The sequence below is a fragment of the Balaenoptera borealis genome (genome assembly GCF_965194805.1).
Source record: "Balaenoptera borealis genome assembly, chromosome: 20".
NCBI classification, from domain to species: Eukaryota; Metazoa; Chordata; class Mammalia; order Artiodactyla; family Balaenopteridae; genus Balaenoptera; species Balaenoptera borealis.
This window is the reverse complement of record NC_138879.1, coordinates 15,794,074-15,817,358: the sequence shown is the minus strand read 5'-3', so window position 1 is coordinate 15,817,358 and position 23,285 is coordinate 15,794,074. Positions and strand designations below refer to the sequence as shown.

The 23,285-nt window shown below is 48.5% G+C and overlaps 1 protein-coding gene and 1 pseudogene across 4 annotated transcripts in view; one reads left to right on the top strand and one right to left on the bottom strand.

The window, feature by feature from the left end:
* The first annotated feature begins 1,462 nt into the window (after positions 1 to 1,462).
* MRC2 (mannose receptor C-type 2) overlaps positions 1,463 to 23,285 on the top strand; it is a 54,987-nt gene continuing 33,164 nt past the window's right edge. Inside the window, exon 1 of one of the 3 annotated variants that reach the window (XM_082373762.1) lies at positions 1,463 to 2,130. In XM_082373762.1, coding sequence (XP_082229888.1) covers positions 2,016 to 2,130 — 115 coding nt within the window. In that variant the 5' untranslated portion in view covers positions 1,463 to 2,015. The remainder of the gene's footprint in view (positions 2,131 to 23,285) is intronic. The other 2 variants (XM_082373761.1, XM_082373760.1) reach the window with 2 other exon arrangements.
* LOC309619080 (ubiquitin carboxyl-terminal hydrolase isozyme L5 pseudogene) lies at positions 17,957 to 22,023 on the bottom strand (annotated as a pseudogene). The gene has a single exon. The product of its transcript is annotated as a ubiquitin carboxyl-terminal hydrolase isozyme L5 pseudogene (transcript).

Below are 23,285 nucleotides of genomic sequence, written 5' to 3'. Positions count from 1 at the left end.
CTGCTGGTGGGAGGAATGCCCAAACCTACTTGGGCTGGTGGGGAAGAGAGACCCAACCCTGTTCCAGAATCTGGAGGCCTCCTTGGGAGCCCTGCCTGAGTTCCCTTCCAGCGACAAGGGGACTCCCTGGTGAGAACTGTGGCCAGCGCATCCAGAGATAAGCAAGCAGATAGACGCCTGTAAGATGACTTAGAGAAGAAGCTTCCTGTGTTTTGGCTGCTCAGACAGGAAGAAAGAGAGGGCAGCTTAGCTGAAGCTGGCAAATCCTGAACCCCTTTGTAAATAATGTGAGAAAGGGGGCACCAAGAGGATGATCTTGGAGGCAGCAGCCCCAGCGTGGTCAATAACCCGCGGAGCGCTGGGATCCCAGGACATGCCACATCAAGATGTGTGCTAAAGGGCAGTGAAGGCAGTCTTAGGTCTGTCAGACCTGCCCAAGCTAGCTGTGGAGTGCCAAGGGCTTTGCTGGCCTGACTGCTAACCATTTTTTAGGGCCAAAGTGTGGATAGTAGGAATCTTCCCAGGGGACTCTAGGGGATTTTAGTGGGCGCTCACTTTGGGGTCCTGCAGCCTCTGGGTTGATATTTGCGAAGAATCTCAGCCCAGCAGGGATGGAGAGAGCTAGTGAGCATATTTGGCCCCATACCCTCATTGCAGCGATGGGGAAAGATTTACCCAAGGCAAGGGTAGTAAAAAGAAAAAACATTGAATTTGTTATTTCCAAAAATAGCACTGAGGTGGACAGTACAGGAAACAATAAAATTTATATTACAGTTTCATAGTGTTTTTATTTGATTACTCGTGGTGGGAGAATGTGAATCTTCTTCGCATTAGGGTCTCTAAATGTCGCAGGCCGGCTCTGAGCCCAGACATCCCAAGTAACTTTTTCAAGGTCGCTCAAGGAATCAGAGGTGGGGCTAGACTCTTAACATCCTCTCAGTTCAGTGCTCTGCGCTGCAGTGACCTGTTGCATAATACGAAGTAACTGTGGCTTGTCTTCTCTTTTATGAAATTTCCATTTGGTCCTTTGCGACCCGTCAGCAGTCCGGTTGCTGGTGAGAGTGATGATGTCTGTCTTTTGGGACGTCCAGTGGACGGATTTTCCCTGGGTTTCTGGATACAGCCCCATCTAGCAAAAGCACTAACACCGCTTTGCGCCAGAGACGCAGACACGGGGGTCACGCAAATGCTAAAACAACACTTGCAAGTGTTTGCCCTCCCGCACACGGCACAGGGACCCTACCTCCCCCTCCCCCAATCTTTGCCCGGGTGGCCGAGCCCTGGGCTCCGCCCCTTCCCCATCAGACCGGGGGAGGGGTCCTCCTAGGCGCGGAGGTAGCGGACGCTTGGCGGCTGGGCTGGAGACGTGGGCAGAAAGAGGCGGGACAGAGGGGGTGCCAAGGGCCGGGGTCTGGCCGCCTGGGTCCGCCGCGCGCCACCGCCCCGCCCAGTCGGGCGGTGCAGCCCACGTCCCGCCACGCGGTGAAGTTTGCGGAAAGTTTTGCAGTTGCTTCCCCGCCCGCGCCAGCCGGGGAGTTGTGACGCAGCGTCTGGGGCTCCAGGCCCGGACAGAGAAGAGAGGGAAGGCGAGGCGGGGAGACAGGGAAGCGGAGAGCGAGAGAAAGAGTGCACGCCGGGGTCCTCCTCGACCCCGCGGATCCTTCTCTCCCGCCTCCCCTTCCTCTCCCTCTCGGCGCTGTCTCTCGGGCCCCGGCCCCGGCCCCGCGCCTGCCCGCTCCTCCTCCCCTTCCCCTCCCACGCTGCCCGCTTCCCTTCCCCTCTGCCCCTCAAACCCTCCTCCCGGGTTCTGCGCTCCTCCCTCCGCCCTCCCTCCGCCCGGCCTGCCTCCTTCCCTCCTCCTCCCCTCCTCGCCCCGGGAGGCATCACTTCTTCCCGACCCGGAGGAAGACGCGAGCCCCTCGCGGGCGGTCACCACAGCCCAGCGCCGGGGCCGCCACCGCGCGCCGCGCCCGTGCGCCCTCGGTCCCTGCGTCCCCTAGCGCCACGCCGCGGGCATGGGGCCCGGCCGGCCGGCTCCCGCGCCCTGGCCTCGTCACCTGCTGCGCTGCGCCCTGCTCCTCGGGGGTCTGCACGTCGGCCGCCCCGGGGCCGCCGCCGCTGCCCTCTCGGGTAAGGCGCTGCCAGCTTGGCCAACTTCGGGGGCGGGCGAGGGGAGCGCCGGGAAGCGGGCCTCTCCCGACTTTTCCCTCCTTTTTTTTTTTTCCCCCAGAAGTGTGTGTGTGTGTGTGTGTGTGTGTGTGCGTGTGCGTGTGCGTGTGTGACTGGGTTTTAAAAAATCGTCTCCGCTTTTCTGAAAGCGGGGGAGAAGGGAGGAGGAGCGCGCCTGGAGGTGGGGGGAGGATCTGAGTGGAACCAGATGTGGCGGGCGGCGGGGGAGGGGAGCCCGGGGGTCTCGAGCCGCCTCGGAGGAAGAGGGCGGGCTCCGGGAGGACCCCCGCGCCCGCCCTCTGGGACCACCCGGCGCCGGCCCTGCCCTGGGCCCGGGGACAGGCAGGGCGCGTCCGACGAAACCAGAGGAGGCTCCAGGCCGGGCTCCTTGCTTTGCTCCAGGACCGATGCATTACTGTTGTTTTTGAATTATTCGTAAGGGCTTGTTTGCCTTTCCCGGCACCTCGGGGATGTTTGTATTTTCTTTTCCACACTTGGTTTTCAAGGACAGCTTGTGGCATGCGGCATCCGCACCAGTTGAATGGAGCTCTGTGGGGCAGTTTTGTGCCATCAGGAGGATGCAGCGACAGGCTGGGCACGGTGTGCGTGTGTGTGTGTGTGTGTGTGTGTGTGTGTGTATGTGGTGTAGTGTTGTGTGGGCGGCTCTGGCCAAGCTGGCACCCCTCCAGAATGGACAGATCTTGGGCGGCAAAAAAGCTGCTAAAGATGCAAATACCCAACCGACAGAAAACAAAAACCCAAAGCTGTGCATTCTTTCTGCTGGTCTTTCAAAGGATGACAGTGAAGTGTGGGGACAGACAGACTCCTCACCAGGAATCCCAGAGGGAAAGGGAAAGATCTACTTCCTGGGGGGCTTGCAGGAGTCAGAGCTGGAACTGCCAGGGAGTGTGGTTATTACAGCCCCATTGCTGGGCCTATAAAGCTTGGTCTTGCTTTACGTTTCATTTGGGGAGGGGGCTGAGTGAAAGGGGACAGTCAGTGCAGCGTGTGCAGTTTTGTGCCAAGTCCAGACAGCCCCCTGGAGGATCTGGGGCCTCTAGCCACAGCCAATGCTTGCTGGTTTGGCCTGCCCCACTGATGGCGTGACGTAGGCGACCAAGACACGTATCTGCTCGGATTGTGCCCGGATTGTGCCCGATTGTGCCGATGGGAGAGGTGGGGGCCGGGTGATGCATATTCACACCGGGCAGAGCCCCTCTGCTGAATTCCAGACCCACCCGGAACTGAATGTCAGGCAAACACAAACCAGGAAGTACCTCCCTATCCACTGCAGGTCCAGGCACCCAGGCTGTTCCCCTGCATCTTACTCCTCTGTGAAGGCAGGCTGGGCGGGAGGGGTGGAGGAGCATGGCCATTCCAAGAGCCCCAGAGCACATTGTAAAGCCAGGCCCTGGGAGAGTTGTGGCCAGAGTGCTGACTCGGCCTTTTCCCCTATGGAGCCTTTGACAGAGGGAGCTGGAAATGCCTGGTGAGAAGCCAGGTCAGGGAGGATGCCTGGAGTGGCCCTCTGCCTCTGGGTGTCCTCCAGGCCCCCCTTGCCCTTCCTCAGGCTGTGTCCCTGGGCTTGTGTCCCCCATAGCCTCGGAGAGGCCAGTCTCCAGGACAATGCACTGATCACCCCAGAGAAGCTTAGGTGTGGGCAGGGGTGGATGGAGGGGAGCTGGAGATAAGGGCGGGGGTGGGGTGGGGTGGGGATAGCCTGGTCCCCAGAGCAGCAGCTGAGCAAGAGGATGTTGAAATTGTTGCAGGTACTGTCCCTGCCCTGTTCCCTCTGCCCAGCATACTCCTCTTCTAGCCGAATTCTTTCCTCGTCCCCCTGTACCTGACGAATTGGGTGGTCACCGGAAAGAGTTTATCAGCACCAGGCTCCAGATGGCCCCAGGAAATGCTCGTGGGAGATAGGATTCGGCTTGGCAGGCCAGTGCTGCTGGGGTGAAACTTACCTTGGGGGGTGACGTGCACGTGGTGGCTTCTTGACCACCAGTAGGGAAGAGGATGGGGCACCGCAGAGCCCCTTGGGGGCGGCAGGGCAGCAGCGCCTTCTTGGTGTGGAATGGCAGAATCCATCTTTTCTCCACCCGCTGTGGAGTACCCAGAGGGGCACCCTGCAAAGCTTGTAGCTGGAAGGCCTCTTTGTTAATTGCAGTATTGATGCATTTTTGTATCCTTCACTGCTCCATGCTGAGCCAACTACTTGGGGAGGAGGGAAGGTACAGGGGAGGTGTAAGTTGCGTCCTTAGAGACGCAGAAGAAACTGTGTGGGGCAAAGGGTCACCAAGGCCCTCGGGAGGGAGGCTGGGAGGGGCCAGGCTTTGCAGACGCGGGGAGGGGAGCAGAGAGGGCGAGATGGGCAAGGCGGCCTGGGCTGTGCTGGGGGTTCTGTGGAAGCTTGCTGGGCTGAGGTGGAGAGTTCCTCAGTGAGGTGGGGGAGAAGCTCGAGCGAAGAGGAAACTGGCCAGCTTTCCCAGAGGCCAAGGTGGGGGAGCAACTTGCTGGCTGGCGGTGGGGAGCCCTGGAGAACCCCTGGGAGCTTCTGACCAGAGGAATGAGGTGCAGATTGGAAAGAGGGTTGCTGGGAGCCCCAGGCATCAGATATCCAGGTCCAGGAGTGAGGAGACCTTGGGAGATCTTGCTGTGGGGACAGACCCTGCTGTCTAAAGGACAGGGAGGGAGGCACCCCTTTGGAAAGGCAGCAGGTACTTGCTGCTGCTGCCAGAGTCAGCCGGACAGATGGCCTGCACTTCTGGCCCAGGTCCTGGTGAGTCATGGAGTTCAGAGCTTTCTTACTGCCCCTCCACCCAGTCTTCCTTTCTCCAACCGCTTGCCTTCTGTGAGCTGCCAGGGCTGAGATAGTGCCCAGCTGAGCTGTGGTTAGTGCTGAGATCCAGCCCTCTGCTGGGTTGACCTGGACAAGTTGAGGGTGCAGGCAGGGGAGGAGGAGGCCAGGGTCTTGGTCCCCATTGTTCACAATAGGGAAATCTCATCAGTTTCCTGATGCCTGCAGGGTATGGTTGATTTGGGCCGGTGAGATGATTTCAGAAGCACCATGAAATTCTCAGAAGAGCATTCATTTGGATTCACCACTAATTTAAGCATTAAATAGGAACCTGTTGCACCCTTCAGAGGGATGAAGTGGTAACCGCAGTGGCTCCCATTCTTAATGCTCTGGGCGCTGTGTAGCGTACTGTAGGACAGGGCTCTTCCATCTTTCACAACCCTGGGATGTGTTATCACCCATCTCACACACTGCCGGTGAACAGACTAGCGATGTTAAGTCATTTGCGCAAGAACACACGGCTAGAAAGAGGTGAAAGCGAGATTCGAACCCAGGTGTGGCTACTGAGCCTGAGCACTTAGGTACCAGACCACGCTGCGTCTCCGTAAAATGAACTTTGCCAGAGTGTGTGTTAGGAAAGGCTGGAAAATTCTACTTTAGGGGCTTTCCCCCAAAGCTCCAAGTTCTCTAGGACATCCTCTCAATGTGTCCTCCTGAGAGGAACCCTGGGAAGGGGGTAGAGTGGGCGGCCCTCTGTTACACCCCAGCTGTCTGGGTGCTTGTCTCTTCCCCAGCCCCAGGGCCCCCAGACGCAGGGATGGAGCCCCAGATGCAGGGACGGAGCCCCCCTCAGTATCCTCGGGGGTCTGAGGTGCCTGCTCCTGAGGGACTGAAGGGGCCCGATGGAGGAGGAGCCCCGCTTCCCTCCGGTCAGGGATTTCGTATTTGTTCATCCAGTCAGTAGGAGGATGTTTACCAAGCCTGCGCGGTGCTGCGGGAAGGAGTGACTGCGGCCTGTTCTTGTGAGCCCACCTCCCCTGCACCTCCTGTGGGGGTCCCTGGACTTGGAGGGCCTGGGCATTGCTGACAGGAAGTGTCCCTTCCGGTTTAGCCCTTCATGAGATGACGGGGTGCCGCTTTCCCGTGACTGGATCCTATAAATCTGGGGCGGTGGGGGGGGGCCTTTGAGCCGTGATGCAGCTCTTGGAACTCACCCCGGGCACTGCAGATCCCAGTCACGCCTCAGCTAGGGGCTGTGTCCTGAAAAGGCAGACGGAATGAAGGCTGTGTAGTGGCATCTGCGGCCTCAGCCAGCTCCAGCCTCTTAGAGGACAGATTGGGTTGGTCCCCCACCTGTGGCTCCATGTGGAACTCCAGTGGTTAGTTTCTTTCCTGCCCTTCCCCCTCTTCTTTGGACCCTCTGTCCCCTCTCCCGAGCCCCTTGACCGTGTAGACTCCTTCCATCCTGCCTGGCTGAGCCCAGGCTCTCTGCCTCTCCTCAGCTCTCCCCGCCCCACTTGAGTACCTCTGACTGTGCATCCTGCCCCCGCAAAAGCCTTGGCTCTGTTGCAGGACGATGGCTCTGAAACCTCAGCTTCTTCCCAGTCACCCAGCCCCCCACGCCTTTCCCCTGCTCTCCCCCGTAGCGTAGCGCGCCGCTCCTTCCTCCCTGAACCCTCACTGCACCCGTCGCTCCAGGCCTTCGCGCACACACCGCTCCCTCTGCCTGGAATGCCCTTTCTCTCTTCTTGCTTGGGGGCCACCGCCCCTTCCGTCAAGACTCAGGATCCTGAGAAGGACACCGAGGGGTCCTGGTCACTGCCGCTTGGGCTCACCTGGGCTAAAGGGACACAAGCTCCCAGAGGGTGGACACGGGGCTAAACCCCAGAAGGGAGGGGCTGCCTTTTTTCCCTTTTTCTTGGGGGTCACTTCTAGAAGGACATGGTGAGAAGCTGCCGTGGTGGGCTTGGAGCTCCTACAGGGAAAAACAAGAAGCCAGTTCCCCAGCCTCTCCCGACATCCTCAGAAAGTGTTTGGAACGGGAGGCGGACACGGCGCTCCCCACTGTAGACTGAGGCTGGAGGGGGCGTGGCTGGGAACGCCCCGCCTCCTCAGTCTCAGATGTGAATCGGGACAGGGTCGGTGGGGCTGTAATTAATGCCACTCGCCAGCTGCGTGACCTCGGGCAGAGGCTCAGGTTTCTTCATTTGTAAAATGGGAAAAATAAAATAATAGCCCCTAGTAGGGATATCGTAAGAAATGACAATATATGTATGAGTTACGTGGTACAGTGCTGGACACAGTCACTTCTTAACAAATAATATTAAATTATTGCTATTTTTATTATTATTAGGAAGAGAAAACATGAATATCAAGGGACTTAAACATGAAAAAGACACACTCCTCAACATACAAAGCCCTAGCTACAGCCACTTTTTTTTTTAATCAAAGTAGGTCTTTGATTACCCTTTACTGCTTGATGACATACCATAAGTGCCTAAAAGTTACCATACTTTTTCTGAAAGTAAATTTAAATCCTAAAGAAAAAAAAAAATCCATCCTCACCTGTCCTTACCCCTCAGGCCCCTCAATTTACTTCCCTCCTTTTTTGCTTCTCTTCATCATGAAGCTTCTTCAGCTAAACTTCCTTTCAGAGCTGAGTTCCCTGGACTCTGCCCTTGCAATGCATACCCAGCCGCCTGTCATCCTGCCTCACCGTAACCTGCCTCCTAAGGAGTTGCCTCCCAGCAGTCCTGGTAATGAGGCTTCCTAATTACTAAATGCAGTGCCCCTTTGCAGGCCTCACCTTGTAGCATGGGTGCTGTTGATAGCCTCAGTTTTAATGATGCATGCTCGGTGGAAAACGGTCAGACCATACAGGGGTAACATGTAAAAAATCTGAGGTCCTCCCTTCCTTCCACACGCACCCTAACAGTAACCACTGTCAGTAGTTTTTTTTTTTAAATTATTATTTATTTTGTTTATTTTTGGCTGTGTTGGGTCTTCGTTTCTGTGCGAGGGCTTTCTCTAGTTGCGGCAAGCGGGGTCCACTCTTCATCGCGGTGCGCGGGCCTCTCACTATTGTGGCCTCTCGTGTTGCGGAGCACAGGCTCCAGACGCGCAGGCTCAGTAGTTGTGGCTCACGGGCCCAGCTGCTCCGCGGCATGTGGGATCCTCCCAGACCAGGGCTCGAACCCGTGTCCCCTGCATTGGCAGGCAGATTCTCAACCACTGCACCACCAGGGAAGCCCTGTCAGTAGTTTTTTAAACGGCGTAATCTTCCGTTCTTTATGCATATACACCCATATAAATACTCCTTTTACACAAACAGAACCACATTTTATACTGTATAATACAATAAATTTTATTTAATAATATTCATGGCATTTCCATTACAGGCTTCAGAGCTGTGCCATTCTTAATGGTGCTCAGTAGTTGGTAGGAAGGATGTACTGTTTTTTTTTTCTTTAGCTGCTTCCCTATTGATGGACACTGTTTGAAAATTTTCTCTCCCTCTGGCCTCTGTGATGTGGTTTGCATCTGCAGTCTCTGCCTCCTGGCTTCCATCCTCAGTCCAGAGCCCACATTGTTGCCAGATTTGTGATCCAAAAGGGCGGATTTAATCGCCAACAGAACAGAGTTGAATTGAGAATTTGAGGCCTTCCATGGTCAGGTTCCAGCCTTTCTCTTCAAACCCTTGAGCAAGTCAAATTCAGGTGCCCTGAGTCCTGACCAGTGCGGCCCCCGCTCCCGCTTTTAGCTTGGCCAGGAGCGTCTGGCTCCGCAGGTGTGGCTCCGGGTCCTGCCTCATACCTGCAGCCTCAGCTGGAAGGAGACTTTCTCCCCAGACTCCTTGGCCATTTCATCGCTGCTGCCCGCCTGGTGGAGCCCCTTCCTCCCCTCCCAGACTGTGAGCACCTCTGGGGCAGGGCTTTGTCAACCCTGCACAGCTTCCAGCCTTGGACACTGTCATTCAGTAAATATGTATTGAACCAAACAAAAAAAGACAGGTGTTCCAAAGAGCTCCCCCCCACCAACCAGTTTTACTGAATGTAATTGACATATAACATTGTATTGAGTTTAAAGTGTACACATAATGATTTGATATCTGTACGTATTGCAAAATGATCTCCACAATGTTTAGTTAACATCTGTCACCTCACATCTTTACAAAGTTTTTTTCTTGTGATGAGAATTTTGGTTGTAGTAGTGGAAAGGCAATGAGTTTGTAGTAGTAGAAAGGCAATGAGCTTCCAGAGTTTTAGATGATGTCACAATCGTGAAAACATATGGCATTGAATTAAAATAAACAGAAAAAAAGTCCAGTGGACCGGAATACATTTCAAAAGTAGACTTAGACTGTTATAAGAACTTAACGTAAGACACACCAGAAGCAACACACTAATGGGAAAATGAATCTGTACTTGTAAATGGTATTGGACAACAGGATTATAATTTAACATTTTTAGTTTCAATTTACAGCTGATCACGAGAAAATTCAGCTGGCAAGTTGTCATGTAGAAAGTGCAAAGATCACTAGAAATTAAAGAAATTAACTTTAAAAAATATGTAATTAAACTAGTAAAAATAGAAAACCTAATCTTGGCAGAGCTGTGAGGCAACTAATATGTATGACTGGAGCACGTAAGTTAGTTCAGTTTTTTAGCATTCAGTCTTTCAGACAAGACGTAAGAAGCTAGATATGTAAGCCTTCATCTCCTTTGACCTCATAATTCCACTTGGGGAATTTGTAAGGCATTAATCCCAAAGAGAAAAAAAATGTTCATAGAAGTGCTATTTATAGTAGCAAAACAAATTGGAAACCATCTAGATGCCCAACAACAAGAGCATGGCTAATCAAGATATCTTAACACGATGGACAATTTACGTAGTTCTAAATGACAAATATAGAATATAATGACACATGTAATGCCAGGGACTTCCCAGGTGGTCCAGTGGTTAAGACTTTGCCCTTCCAATGCAGGGGGTGCAGGTTCGATCCTTGGTGGAGGAACTAAGATTCCACATGAGGTGCAGCAGTGTGGCCAAAAAAAAAGAACTAATGCCAGTACATGGAAATATATCTAAGAAGGAAAGTTATCATGACCACAAGGCAATCATACAAACTAATATACACACACGGGTAATAATTAACTGAAGATGCATGTCTGATCACTGACATGCATTTTCTCATTCATTTGGTTAACTGTTTTGTTTTCCCGAGCACTGACAATGTGCCAGGCGTGGTATTTGATGCTGATGACACCATGGTGAACAAGCCAGTCATGACTCCTACCTTCCTGAAGCTTATATTTGAAGAGCAACCTCTCCCCCCAGCCCCAAATGTAGAGGAACATTCTAGAGGCAAATGTGTGCTGATTTCATTTTAGGTGCAATTTTTAAGTTTGTTAGAAGGAAGATGGAAGCAATAGACTGCTTTGAAATCTCAGACACAGGGTTGGGAACCTGTCTGACTGCAGAGAGAACAGCCCTGAGTCAGACCAGCTTGGTCAAATAGGAATTCAATAGGAAACGGCCTTGCAGTCAGTCTTTGTCCCTGAGGGAAGGATTTTCTAACTTCATAGATGCTTAACCTCATTTCTAAGGATCTGAGGATCCTTGGTCACATTTGCTTTACCTCACTGTGTGTGTGTGTGTGTGTGTGTGTGTGTGTGTGTGTGTGTGTGTGTGTGGTGAATCTTTGAGTAGTTGTAAACGTGACATTTCACACCAATACTTCACCATGTATCAACTAAAAACAAAAACAATCTCCTATAAAACCATAATACCATAATCACATCCAAGAAATATAACAGATACTATAGTTTTTTCTAATATGTAGTTCGTGTTTGAATTTCTCCAGTTGTCCCAATAATGTCAGCTATTGTTTAAGTCTAGGACTCAATTTGGTGTCCTGTCTCTTCAGCCTCTTTTAATCTAGAATAGTTGGCCTTCTTGTCTTTTATGACACTGGATTTTTGATGACTTCAGGCATCAAATGTTTGGTAGAGTGTCTGCAGTCTGAATTTGATTGTTTAATCATTAAATTCATGTTAAACATTTTTGGAAAGAAAACCACAGGGGTGGGACACAAATGTGTCCTTCCCATCGTATCACATTGTCAGTTTGTTCCCTTATTGGTGATGCTGACTTTGATCAATTGGTTCATGTGATGTCTACCAGATCTCTCCACTAAAAAAGTACCTTTTCTCCTTTGTATTTAGTAGATAGTGTAAGGAACTATATTCTTTTTTTAAAGATTTTTTTTGATGTAGACCATTTTTAAAGTCTTTATTGAATTTGTTACAATATTGCTTCTGTTTTATGTTTTGGATTCTTGGCCGAGAGGCATGTGGGATCTTAGCTCCCCCACCAGGGATCAAACCCACAGCCCCTGCATTGGAAGGTGAAGTCTTAACCACTGGACCGCCAAGGAAGTCCCTAAACTATATTCTTTTCTTTTTTAAATAATTTTTAAAATAAATTTATTTTATTTTTTATTTATTTATTTTTTGTTGCGTTGGGTCTTCGTTGCTGCGCATGGGCTTTCTCTAGTTGCGGCAAGCAGGGGCTACTCTTCGTTGCGGTGAGCGGCCTTCTCATTGCGGTGGCTTCTCTTGTTGCGGAGCACTGGCTCTAGGCTCGTGGGCTCAGTAGTTGTGGCTCGCGGGCTCTAGAGCGCAGGCTCAGTAGTTGTGGCGCATGGGCCCAGGTGCTCCGCAGTATGTGGGATCTTTCCGGATGAGGGCTCGAACCCATATCCCCTCCATTGGCAGGCGTATTCTTAACCACTGCGCCACCAGGGAAGTCCCTAAACTATATTCTTAAAAAAAGCCAAGTTGCTCACAGCAGTACTATTCATAATAGCCCAAAACTGAAAACTAGGCCCAAACTGAAAACTACCCAAATGCCCATCAACAATAGAATGGATAAATTATGGTGGCTCCACACAATTAAGTAGTATACAGCAATGAGAATGAGCAACCTGCAACCACATGCGACAGTGTAAGGCTCACAAAAATACTGAGCCAGATGCATTCATACCATGTGATCCCATCTATATAAAATACAAAAAAGAGGGTAACACTGACCTATGCTGTTTGAAGTCAGGAGAGCAGTTACCCTTAGTGGGAGAAGTTGTAACCAGAGGGAGTCACAAATAAAATTTAGAAGAAGAACAAACAGGGAGGAGATGTCTGGAATATTTATGGCAAGAAGCTCACATAAGCCAGTGAGAAAAACACAGGAACCTCCACTAGTTTTAAGGCATCGAAGATTAGAATACATGAGCCAGTAAAGGCTGGGAACAGAATTCACAAAGAAGGAACACCAATGTCTAATATGCCTTTGGAAAATGTTTTAAATCACTAGCAATAAAGAAAAAAGGCAAGATAGGCTTCGCAAAGTGCCAACAAAGATTGATGTAACAATACGGTCAATATATTATTTATAACTAAGAAAAATCTGCTTACAAGTTGAAGAGCAGTAATAGCTAGGGAATGAGTAAATGGAATGTGGTATATCACGTCATGGAATAGCATACAGCCATTAAAATGGTTTTTACAAAATTAAAAGATACAGAGAAATCCTTTTTCTAAAATATTAAGTACAAAAACAAGACTCAAAAACATTTGTTTGGGTGTGCGTGTGTATGTGATATATAAATGAATGTAACTTGTATGTGAGGCATAGAGACAAGATAAAATGGGTAAAGATCACACCAAAATTTAACAGAAGTCATATGTGTCATATTCTGTTATATTATGTATTGATTATTTAACAGGGGTGATTTTTCTTTCTAGCATGTCTGTAATTTGCAGCAATGGGGTGGCAGAGGACAACTTTCTCTCTGTCCAACCAAGTGATTCCAGTGGCACCCTCCGCCCACTCCCATCACCTAACTGGTCCAAGCCTGCAGCACGTGACCCCACGGGGCCAATCAGAGTCTCGTGGGGGCGGGGCGGGCTTTTCCCAGGCGCGAAGGGAGCCCTGCAGGGTCTGGTGCAGCACGGAGGGGACAGCCTGGCCCCAGGAGGGGAGAGTGGAACCTGGGTTCAGGGCGGGTGGCACTGAGACCCAGGCTGGCCGAGACCCTGGTTACAGTTTTCCCTTGCCACTCCAGGCCTGCCCCTCTTGTTTTTTTAAAATGATGAGTTGGAGTTGGGCTTCCGCTACTTGCAGGCAAGGAGGCCTGCGTAGGAGGGTCAGCGTCAGAGCGGGGTTTCCTGAAGGCGCGCTCAGGGTGCTCACGAGCAAGAGCGGGATCGCCGGTGTAGGCACCCGCCTCAGGCTCTTTCCATTAACAGACCCTCCAACGCGAACCTCTTGATCTTGCACTTATCAGCGGAGTGTTTACGGAAGGGACAGCTGGAGAGGGTGCAAACGCTGTAGTACAAGTTTGCATTTCGAGATACTAGGACACGAAATTCTGTAAGTACTAAATGGCCGTCCATACGGACAAGATTGGAATGCAAATCAAAAAGGTAGCAGTCAGGGGACAAGCTTTTGGAAGGCTTCCTCCATTTTGAAAACCTTATGACGTTTCTATATAACACTGTAACAAGTGAGAGAAATGGAAACCGCGTTAATGCTTACTGAGCACGTATAGTCGGCCAGGGTCAGTATTAGGCAATTCCACATGGACTGTATTTTTTTTTTAATATAAATTTATTTATTTTGGCTGTGTTGGGTCTTTGTTGCGGTGCGCGGGCTTCTTCTCATTGCCGTGGCTTCTCTTGTTGCAGAGCACGGGTTCTAGGCACGCGGGCTTCAGTAGTTGTGGTGCGTGGGCTCAGTGGTTGTGGCTTGCGGGCTCTAGAGCACAGGCTCAGTAGTTGTGGCTCACGGGCTTAGTTGCTCCGCGGCATGTGGGATTTTCCTGGACCAGGGCTCGAATCCGTGTCCTCTGCATTGGCAGGCGGATTCTTAACCACTGCGCCACCAGGGAAGTCCCTGTATTTTTTAATCCTCACATTCCTCTATTTCACGGATAAGGAAATTGAGCCAGATAGGCTGCAAGCCAGGATCACATACCTAGTGATTGGTGGAGCAGGGCACTCAGTCCAGTTTGCTTCCCTGCATGGTCTTCTTTTATTTTGTAAGCAAAGTATGCATTATAATATAATGGACATTTGCGAATCCACCACCTAATCCAAGACAGAGAACATCACAGCACTTATATGTACCTATGTGCTTCTCTTTATCTCTCTCTCTCTCTCTCCCTGTTCCTCCCACCCAGTCTCTATTTTGTGTTTATCCATGCCTTGCTTTAAAATTTTTTCATTCTTGGGGTATAATATAAATACAGGAAAGTGAACACACCATGTTCAGATGTTCAGCTCAATGAATTTTCACAAACTGAACACACCCATGTAACCAAGGGTCGGATCCAGCAAATAGGAACATTACCAGTATTTCAAATGCTTTTAAACATTTTTTCCATAACCTCATTAGACACGGATATTTCTTCTTCACGAATTGTCTGTTCATACATATTCTTTTTTTTTGTTTTTTAAATGGCACTTTTTTTTTTTTTAAACTTTGGGTTTATTTATTTATTTATTTATGGCTGCGTTGGGTCTTCGTTTCTGTGCGAGGGCTTTCTTTAGTTGTGGCAAGTGGGGGCCACTCTTCTTCGCGGTGCGCGGGCCTCTCATTATCGCGGCCTCTCTTGTTGCGGAGCACAGGCTCCAGACGCGCAGGCTCAGTAATTGTGGCTCACGGGCCCAGTTGCTCCGCGGCATGTGGGATCTTCCCAGACCAGGGGTCGAACCCGTATCCCCTGCATTGGCAGGCAGCTTCTCAACCACTGCGCCACCAGGGAAGTCCCCATACATATTCTTGAACATCGCATCTGTTCAGGTCTTAGGGGCTTAAAATTACTGGGTCTCTATATTTTTCTCATTGGTCTATATGAGCTTCTTGCCATATTTGTTAGAAATCTCTCCCCCCACCCCAAAAAACAAAAACAAAAACAAGAAAAAAAAAAAAAAACCAAGGGACTTCCCTGGCCGTCCAGTGGTTAAGACCGCACTTCCACTGCAGGGGGCAGGGGTTCCATCCCTGCTTGGGGAACTAAGATCCTGCATGCCGCACCACGCGGCCAACAAATAGGGGAAAAGAAAAAGAAATATCTTTCCCCTGTTTGTTGTTCATTTAAAATTTTTATTCCCTGGCGGTCCAATGGTTAGGACTCCGGGCTTTCACTGCAGAGGGCCCTGGTTCAGTCCCTGGTCGGGGAACTAGGGTCCCTCAAGCCACGCGTTGCGGCATCTATATCTATATCTATATCTATGTCTGAAGTATCTTTTTATCCCCCCTCCTCCTCCACACACTTGGCCTTGTTAGTAAGGTTTACAAAGCCCTTTGGGATCAGACTGAGTTCTCTCCCTCCCTGGAAGGCTACTCTTCCCCCTTTTACGCACCAGCACCTTTTCTGTTTCACTAACCCTCCCTCCCACAAGGCCCTCAGAAAGACAGTGTTACATATATATTTTTTCAGGATCAGAATACGTTTTTATGATTGTAAAAAATGTTACCTATTTATAGTACACAATTCAAAAGGTAGAAAAAGTTACAAAAAAGAAAGGTTACCTAAAATTTCACCACTAAGAAACAGGCATGTTAACATTTTAAAGAATATCCTGCCAAACTGTGTCTCCACTCCTCTCCTTTCCTTTCTCTGTATAAAACTTTACATAGATGTTTTAGTGTTGATTTGTAACATTCTTTCATATGTCAATATGTCATCAGTGTATTTCCACCCAATGCTTCCATGGCTGCGTAAGATTCCGTTGTACCGATGTCCCGTAACTATCCCTTGTTGGACATTCAGGTCATATCTCTTTCTAATTTCCAAACATGTGAATTGTAGAAAATACAAAGAGAAGAAAATAAAAATCACCAGGTATCCCATAAGTCAGTGATAACCACTGTTAACACTTAGGCATGTACAGTGGTTCTGAAACTCTGGTGAGCCTCAGAATCACCTGGGAACCTTGTTTACAATCCAGATATTCCTTCATCTTGAGTTTCTAATTCAGTAGGTCTGCTGTAGGGCCTGGGCACTTGCTCTGTAAACAAGCACCCCTGGCGATTTGGACACCCAAGTTTAATAACAAGAATGCACAAAGGTCTCTTCAGACTTTACTTGATTTAAAAGAAAATAGAAGTAAGGTCATATTATACATCCAGTTTTTAAAAATCAGTTACAGTATGAACCTCTATTCATGTCGAAATACTCTTATAACTTGATTACTGTTGTCTGCATAGTATCCCATTGTGTGAGTGTATTTCAGTTGACACAGTCAGTGCCATATTGTTGGACATTAATTTTCCCCCAATCATTGTTGTTATAAATAATGCTGTGTAGCAAAATCTTTGCATAGATTCTTAATTATTTCTTTAAGTTAAATTCATAAGAAGTGAACTCTGGGTCAAAGGTCTGTGTTTTTGAAGGCTTTTGACGCATGGTGCCGTATTCTCCTCCAGAAGGCTTGCCCCCAGGGCTGCTGTCACCACGAGCTCACTTGAGTGGGGCAGTGTGGTGAGTCGTTCCATCCGTGGTCTCAACCAGTCCTGCCAACCACTCAGGGGTCAGCACCAGCACAGCTCCTGGCACATGCGAGGTGCTCAGTACTTGTTCTGTGCCGTAAACAGGAGTATTTCCTCCACTGAACAGATGAGGACACTGAAGGATGAAGAGGTCAAATGACTAGTTCAAGAGGAGGAATTCAAACCCAGCCTTGAACCCAGAGCCCAAGCTCTCTTAACCATGCTGTTGATTTTCAATTAATATCAGAGAGGGAGGAACTGTGCTGGTTGTGGGAGCAGTACTTTTTAAAATATGGTCCTAAAAATATACTGAAGAAATCAGGAAAAGGGTGTGAAAGGGTGGGGAGAGAGAAGGGTTTGCAGGACCCTCGCAGACATTCCTTTGTAGATCAAGTCTATTGTGTCATTGGAGGTCTGAGTGATGTCGCAGTGGTGGTGATGATGGGTCTTGTGTATATATCTGACCCTTTGTAGCTTCCAGGGCAAAGCAAGTCAAACTCACTGAACACTGAGCGAGGAGTCGGGTTCTGTGGGAAATGCAGAGAGGTTTGGTTCCTTCAAAGACCTTCAGATGCCCCGTGTCTCGCTTCCCTCAGTTTTTTTTTTTTTTTTAAACATATCCTTTTTTTTTTTTTTTTTAAAGGGAACGCTATTTATTTATTTATTTATTTATGGCTGGGTTGGGTCCTCGTTTCTGTGCGAGGGCTTTCTCTAGTTGCCGCGAGTGGGGGGCCACTCTTCATCGCGGTGCGCGGGCCTCTCACCATCGCGGCCTCTCTTGTTGTGGAGCACAGGCTCCAGACGCGCAGGCTCAGTAGCTGTGGCTCACGGGCCTAATTGCTCCGTGGCATGTGGGATCTTCCCAGACCAGGGCTCGAACCCGTGTCCCCTGCATTGGCAGGCAGATTCTCAACCACTGCGCCACCAGGGAAGCCCCCCTCAGTTTTGTTTACTCTAGAAACATTATAATAATATAAGAGAAAGTTACACATAATCCCAACCTCCTGGCACAATAAATAATTGGATGTTTCCCTTATGCTCTTCTATTCATTGTCCGTACATGATCTGCTTTTAAAGGAGGATGCAATTCAGAGGATGTTAAACTCTTGCCTGTAGGACACAGGACAGCTTGCCTTTCCACCTCCCCTGGTCCAGCTCAGTTCAACACACATGTTTTTTTTGTTTTTTCTCAATTGCTATTTATTTGCCTTGTCACTTCAGAGTGATGTATGGGCTTGTGTTGTTCCCAACATCACACATGAGCCCAGCTATTCATAGGAAAGGGGACTCTGCCTCCTTTGCTAGGGTAGCTGGAGCCATTATCCTCCCACCTAAGCTTTATTACAGAGGTTTTTATTCATGGAATCTAGTAAACGTTTGCTTCCTCCACTGCTTATTCAAAGTCATTGACTATTGTAATTTTTTTGCATTAATCAGCATTATACCTACATGCATGCTGTATGAACAGTGGAAAGGAATGACGAAGCATGATGTTTACTCTGATGCTTTTGGTGGGAACGTTCATCTTATGAAGAAATGAACTGAAACCTGAAGCATTCTCCCAAGGAACACCTATTATGCATTCCACTGGATTTGCTTCTTAGTTTTCTTTTTTTTTTTTTAACTTTTTCAGTTATTTTTTAAATTAATTAATTAATTTTAAAAAATTTATTAAAAAAACCATAATGGTACAAAAAGGTTGAAAGTAAAAGAATTGGAAGAGATGTACTGTGCAAATATGAACCAAAAGGAAATTATATTATAACAGATACAGTAGACTTGAAAGCAAAAGCGTTACTAGAAATAAACAAGGGCACTTCATATCAACAAGTCCAATTTACCAGGAAGTTTTAAATTTGTATGCACTTAACTTCAAATTATGTAGAGCAACAGAGCTACAGGGAAAAATAGACAAATTCACTATCATAATAGGAGATTTAACATACTGCTGTCATTCACTGATAGAGGATACCTCTTTCAGAACCAGTAGACCCCCCCCAAAAAAAATTAGTAAGGATATAAAAAACTTAAATAACATGAGCAGCAGATTTGATTCAACAAGCAGATATATAGTCACTATGCCCCAAAACTTTAAATTACAAATTATTTTCAAGCACACTTGGAACGTTTTTAAAACTGACCATATTGTGCTATAAGGCAAATTTTAACAAATTTCAAAACACACATGTATTGAGCACCTGTTGTATGCCCTGAACTGGGGAGATAAATGGATAAGACATACTCCTGCTCTGAAGGAACCATTTAATGGGGGAGAGAGACCCTAAAAGAATCATGTCAATATCCCCATAGATCTCTCCCTGTAGATCTCCCCAGCAGGCTGCGGAGAGGCAGGGAGGGTATTTTTTTTTTTTAACATCTTTATTGGAGTATAATTGCTTTACAGTGGTGTGTTAGTTTCTGCTTTATAACAAAGTGAATCAGTTATACATATACATATGTTCCCATATCTCCTCTCTCTTGCGTCTCCCTCCCTCCCACCCTCAGTTCACAGGTAAGAAAACCGAGTACCCTAAGGTCATTTACATTGTAATGGCAGAATCAGAACCTGAACTCCTAGACGAGATTCTCAGCCTGCGCTGCTCCAACCCTTTCCTCCTCCCATTCTTGGAGCCCCACTGCCATGCGACTGCCTGAGTCCCAGCGAGGGGCCCACTCAGACTCTGCCCACCTCCTCCTGTCCCAGCATCTGCCACCCCAAGCGGCGTGGGCCCTCGCCACCTCCTTCCACACTCCCTTGCAGCTGCGTGTTTTGTGACCTCATTTTCCCTTTACGACTGCCCTTGGAGTTGATTTCTGCAGAACCAGAATGTGGCGGGGAGAGCAGCATACCCTATGCTGCCCTGACCTCCCCAGAAGTAGCCCCCCCTTTCCCCTGTCACACTGTCCATGGCCTCTTCTTGCATCTCCCTTCCAGGTGCACCTGAGGAGGGTCCAAAAGCTCAGAGGTCAGAAACAAATGATAGTTGCCAGGGACCCACCCATGGGAATTGCGGGAGGACTCTGCATCTGGACGGTGGATTTATTTTTCTTTTAATTCTTCTGAAGAGCAGCTTAAACACTCAAGTCCTTGGCTTTATTTACTCTTATCATTTCCTCTTATCCGGATTGCAGCATCTGCTAAGCCTGGTTCCCAGGCTCTCTGCTGTGAAACAGACTCTTGAGCTCACAGCCCTGATCCGGGCAGAGGTCCTTCAATGTTAATAAACAATAATGGGGGCTCCCCCGGTGGTCCAGTGGTTAAGAATCTGCCTTCCATTGCAGGGGACGTGGTTCAATCCCTGGTCGGGGAACTAAGATCCCACATGCCGCGGGGCAACTAAGAGAGCCCAGGTGCCGCAACTAGAGAGTCCATGTACTCTGTAGCCCGTGCACCACAACTACAGAGAAGCCCACGTCGCAATGAAAGAACCCACATGCCGCAACTAAGACCTGACGCAGCCAAAACTGAATAAATATTTAAAACAAACAAACAAAAAATAATGGCCTTCCATTACCAAATGCTAAAGGTAGAAAGCATCTTTAAGCATTTTCTTGCTTAATCTTCCCAGAAACTCATGAGATTGGTCATATTGGTGTCTTCCCCAAAGTGAGGCTTGCAGAAGTGAAGCAGGTGGCCCCAGGGCCCAAGAAGAGATTTGTACCTGGGTGGGTCCATATTCCAGAGCCACCCTCCTAAGCCCTGCACCGTGCTTCCAAAGAAGGTGTGGGTAAGGAAGGTTCCATTGGTTTGTCATTGCAGAAGTCAGCAAGTGTTTAATCTTTGACATATAGTTTTAGGGAGATCCTAAAGGTTCCCAAGTGAAAAAGATTCTAAGTTCATTTAATTTTTGTGTTGAGAAGCCAGAGCTGGTGTGTTCAATTAAGAATATGCAGGTTAGGACTTCCCTGGTGGCGCAGTGGTTAAGAATCTGCCTGCCAATGCAGGGGACACGGGTTCGAGCCCTGGTCTGGGAAGATCCCACATGCCGCGGAGCAACTAACCCCATGAGCCACAACTGCTGAGCCTGTGTGCCACAACTACTGAAGCCTGTGTGGCTAGAGTCCATGCTCGCAACAAGAGAAGCGCACCGCAGTGAAGAGTAGCCCCCGCTCGCCGCAACTAGAGAAAAGCCCACGTGCAGCAACGAAGACCCAACACAGCCAAAAATAAATAAATTAATTAATAAAAAAAAAAGAAGAATATGCAGGTTAGAGGAGGCACAAGCCACCTACATGGACTGAGGTCAGCAGGTACTTCCTCAGCGTCCGAGCTCCCACTTTGGGGAAGTGAAAACCCTGGGATTGTTTTGGTTGAAGGGACAATTTCAGTAAACCAACACAGAGGAAGTAAAAATAACAATTTGTTACTTATACATCCCAGAAACAGGGTGAGGGGCGGGGGGTTGGTGGCACAATGGGCCAGGGGAAGGGCAGCCCTCAGTCCCAGCTCATCAGTGGGCAGGACAGAGAGAGCAGGGTAGCAGGCACCTAGTGCTTACCAGGTGGTTGGGGCAGAGGTCACTAATTTTTTTTCTTTTTTTCTGAACACCACTTTTATTTAATATGCACCACATGCACATGATGCAGGCAGGGAGAGGTTATGAATCCATGCATTGAAGGTGAGACCAACTGGGACTACTGTCAAATGTGTGCTGAGTCAATTAGGATGTTGCTCAAAGTTCTTTATACTTAATGGTTTCCTCGAAAATAAGTGCAGAAGCAGAAATGTGTACACGCCCCAAAGCATCTTCTTCATTTGGTTTCCTGTGCTTTCTTTGCATTCTGTTTTTCTTTTGCCTTTTCTACTAGTGGTATTAACTGCTGGTGTTCTGCTAAAGTCTTTAAGAATTCCATAATGAACGGCAGATAATTATGCTTCTGATATTTTCAGTCTTACATCTTTTAAATTTCTGTACTTCTTCAATAAGCATCTGATTTTTGGCAACCTCTGACTGAATAGCACTTAACATGTTATTACCCTGATCTGTATCCATGGGTTCCTCCTCAGCAAGTTGTCTTTGTAACTCTTCTATCTTCTGTTCATATATCATTTTTCTGTCAGACACAATGGCCATTAAGTTAAATTGAATTTCACCTTCACTGTACTTTTGTATCCTTTTTTCTATAACTGGCCTCACTGCGCTGATCCAGTCATCTTGATGACATGCACCTAAATCAGTGGGTCCTTCTCTTAGTCCATCTAATTCATACAGTCTTCCATTACTAGGAACATAACTGACAAAGTGAAAAGCATCTTCTTTTGCTGATGTCTTTGCATCAAATTCAAACATCTGCTGTCTGGCGAAACTGTTGTGTACTTGTCGAATCACATCCGAATTACTCAGTGCCAGACCTTTCATAGCTGCATCAAAACTTTGTGAAAATTCTTTAAACCCTGATAATGTCTCTCCTAAATGGACATCTTGATGGGTACAGTTCAATAACACACTTACTATGGCTTGAGTAGCACAAGCATTATTAATTACCCGCTTGGCAAAAAATATCGTGTCAAGTCTGGAGTCCTGAACCACAGAGCCTGCTGGTTCTTCTCCTTGCTGCCACTTGAAAAGAAAAATCAGGGCTTCCCTGGTGGCGCAGTGGTTAAGAATCCGCCTGCCAATGCAGGGGACAGGGGTTCAAGTCCTGGTCTGGGAAGATCCCACGTGCCACGGAGCAACTAAGCCTGGGCACCACAACTACTGAGCCTGCACTCTAGAGCCCGTGAGCCACAACTACTAAGCCCACATGCCACAACTACTGAGCCCGTGGGCCTGGAGCCCGTGCTCCACAACAAGAGAAGCCACCGCAATGAGAAGCCCGCACACCGCAACGAAGAGTAGCCCCCGCTTGCCCCAACTAGAGAAAGTCTGTGCACAGCAACGAAGACCCAACGCAGCCAAAAATAAATAATAAAATTAAAATTAAAATTAAAAAAAAAGAAAAATCAACCCATGAACCGGCTTTAATTTTTCAAAATTCTCAGGCTCTAAACTCCCTATTTCTTCTACTTGGGCTCCTCGGCAACTGAATGCTTTAATGAGCTCAGTGAAGACCCAGGGTCACTTTCCACGCAGTGCCACTCTCTGGCATTGCCCATCATGCCCTCTCCCCCACCACTCCATCCGCTGCCGGCCACTGGGATCGGCACACCCGCACTGGCTCGTCAACCCCACATCCCCCCGCCTACTCCGTCACTAATTTTTCAAGGGCTCAACGCTTAAGTGGTTATTTTAAAAGGTGCCCCCCAAAAAGCAAAGCAGGAACTTCGGGTGGGAATCCCAAACTCAGACCCTTATCTAAATGTCCAGACTGTGGGTGTGAGCAGATTTGTCATACGGTAAAGTGCCGAGGCAGCAACTCCAAGGAGTTGTTTTTCTCATCACAACTTTAAAAAGAGTGCCATGCCTTGCTTCAAGAACCAAACAAGTCCTCCTTGAATGTTGCCACGTCAGAAGGTCACGGGTCTGCCAGCGAGTGGAGCAAAAGCTTGTGGTGAATCGTGTCAGGATTTCTCAGAATCATATTGTGCTGTGTTTCAGACACGTCTCGAGAACGGAATGCAGCGAGTCACAGGGACATTGTGCTTGCTGGGCAGTGGAGCCTAACTGAGAGGGGACGCCCCCCAACACACTTTTTTTTTTTTTTTTTTGGTTTTGAAATAGGCACAACCCTCTGGTGATTCTTTTTTTTTAAGGAATTCCTTTATTTTTTATTTATTTATTTATTTATTTTTGGCTGTGTTGGGTCTTCGTTTCTGTGCGAGGGC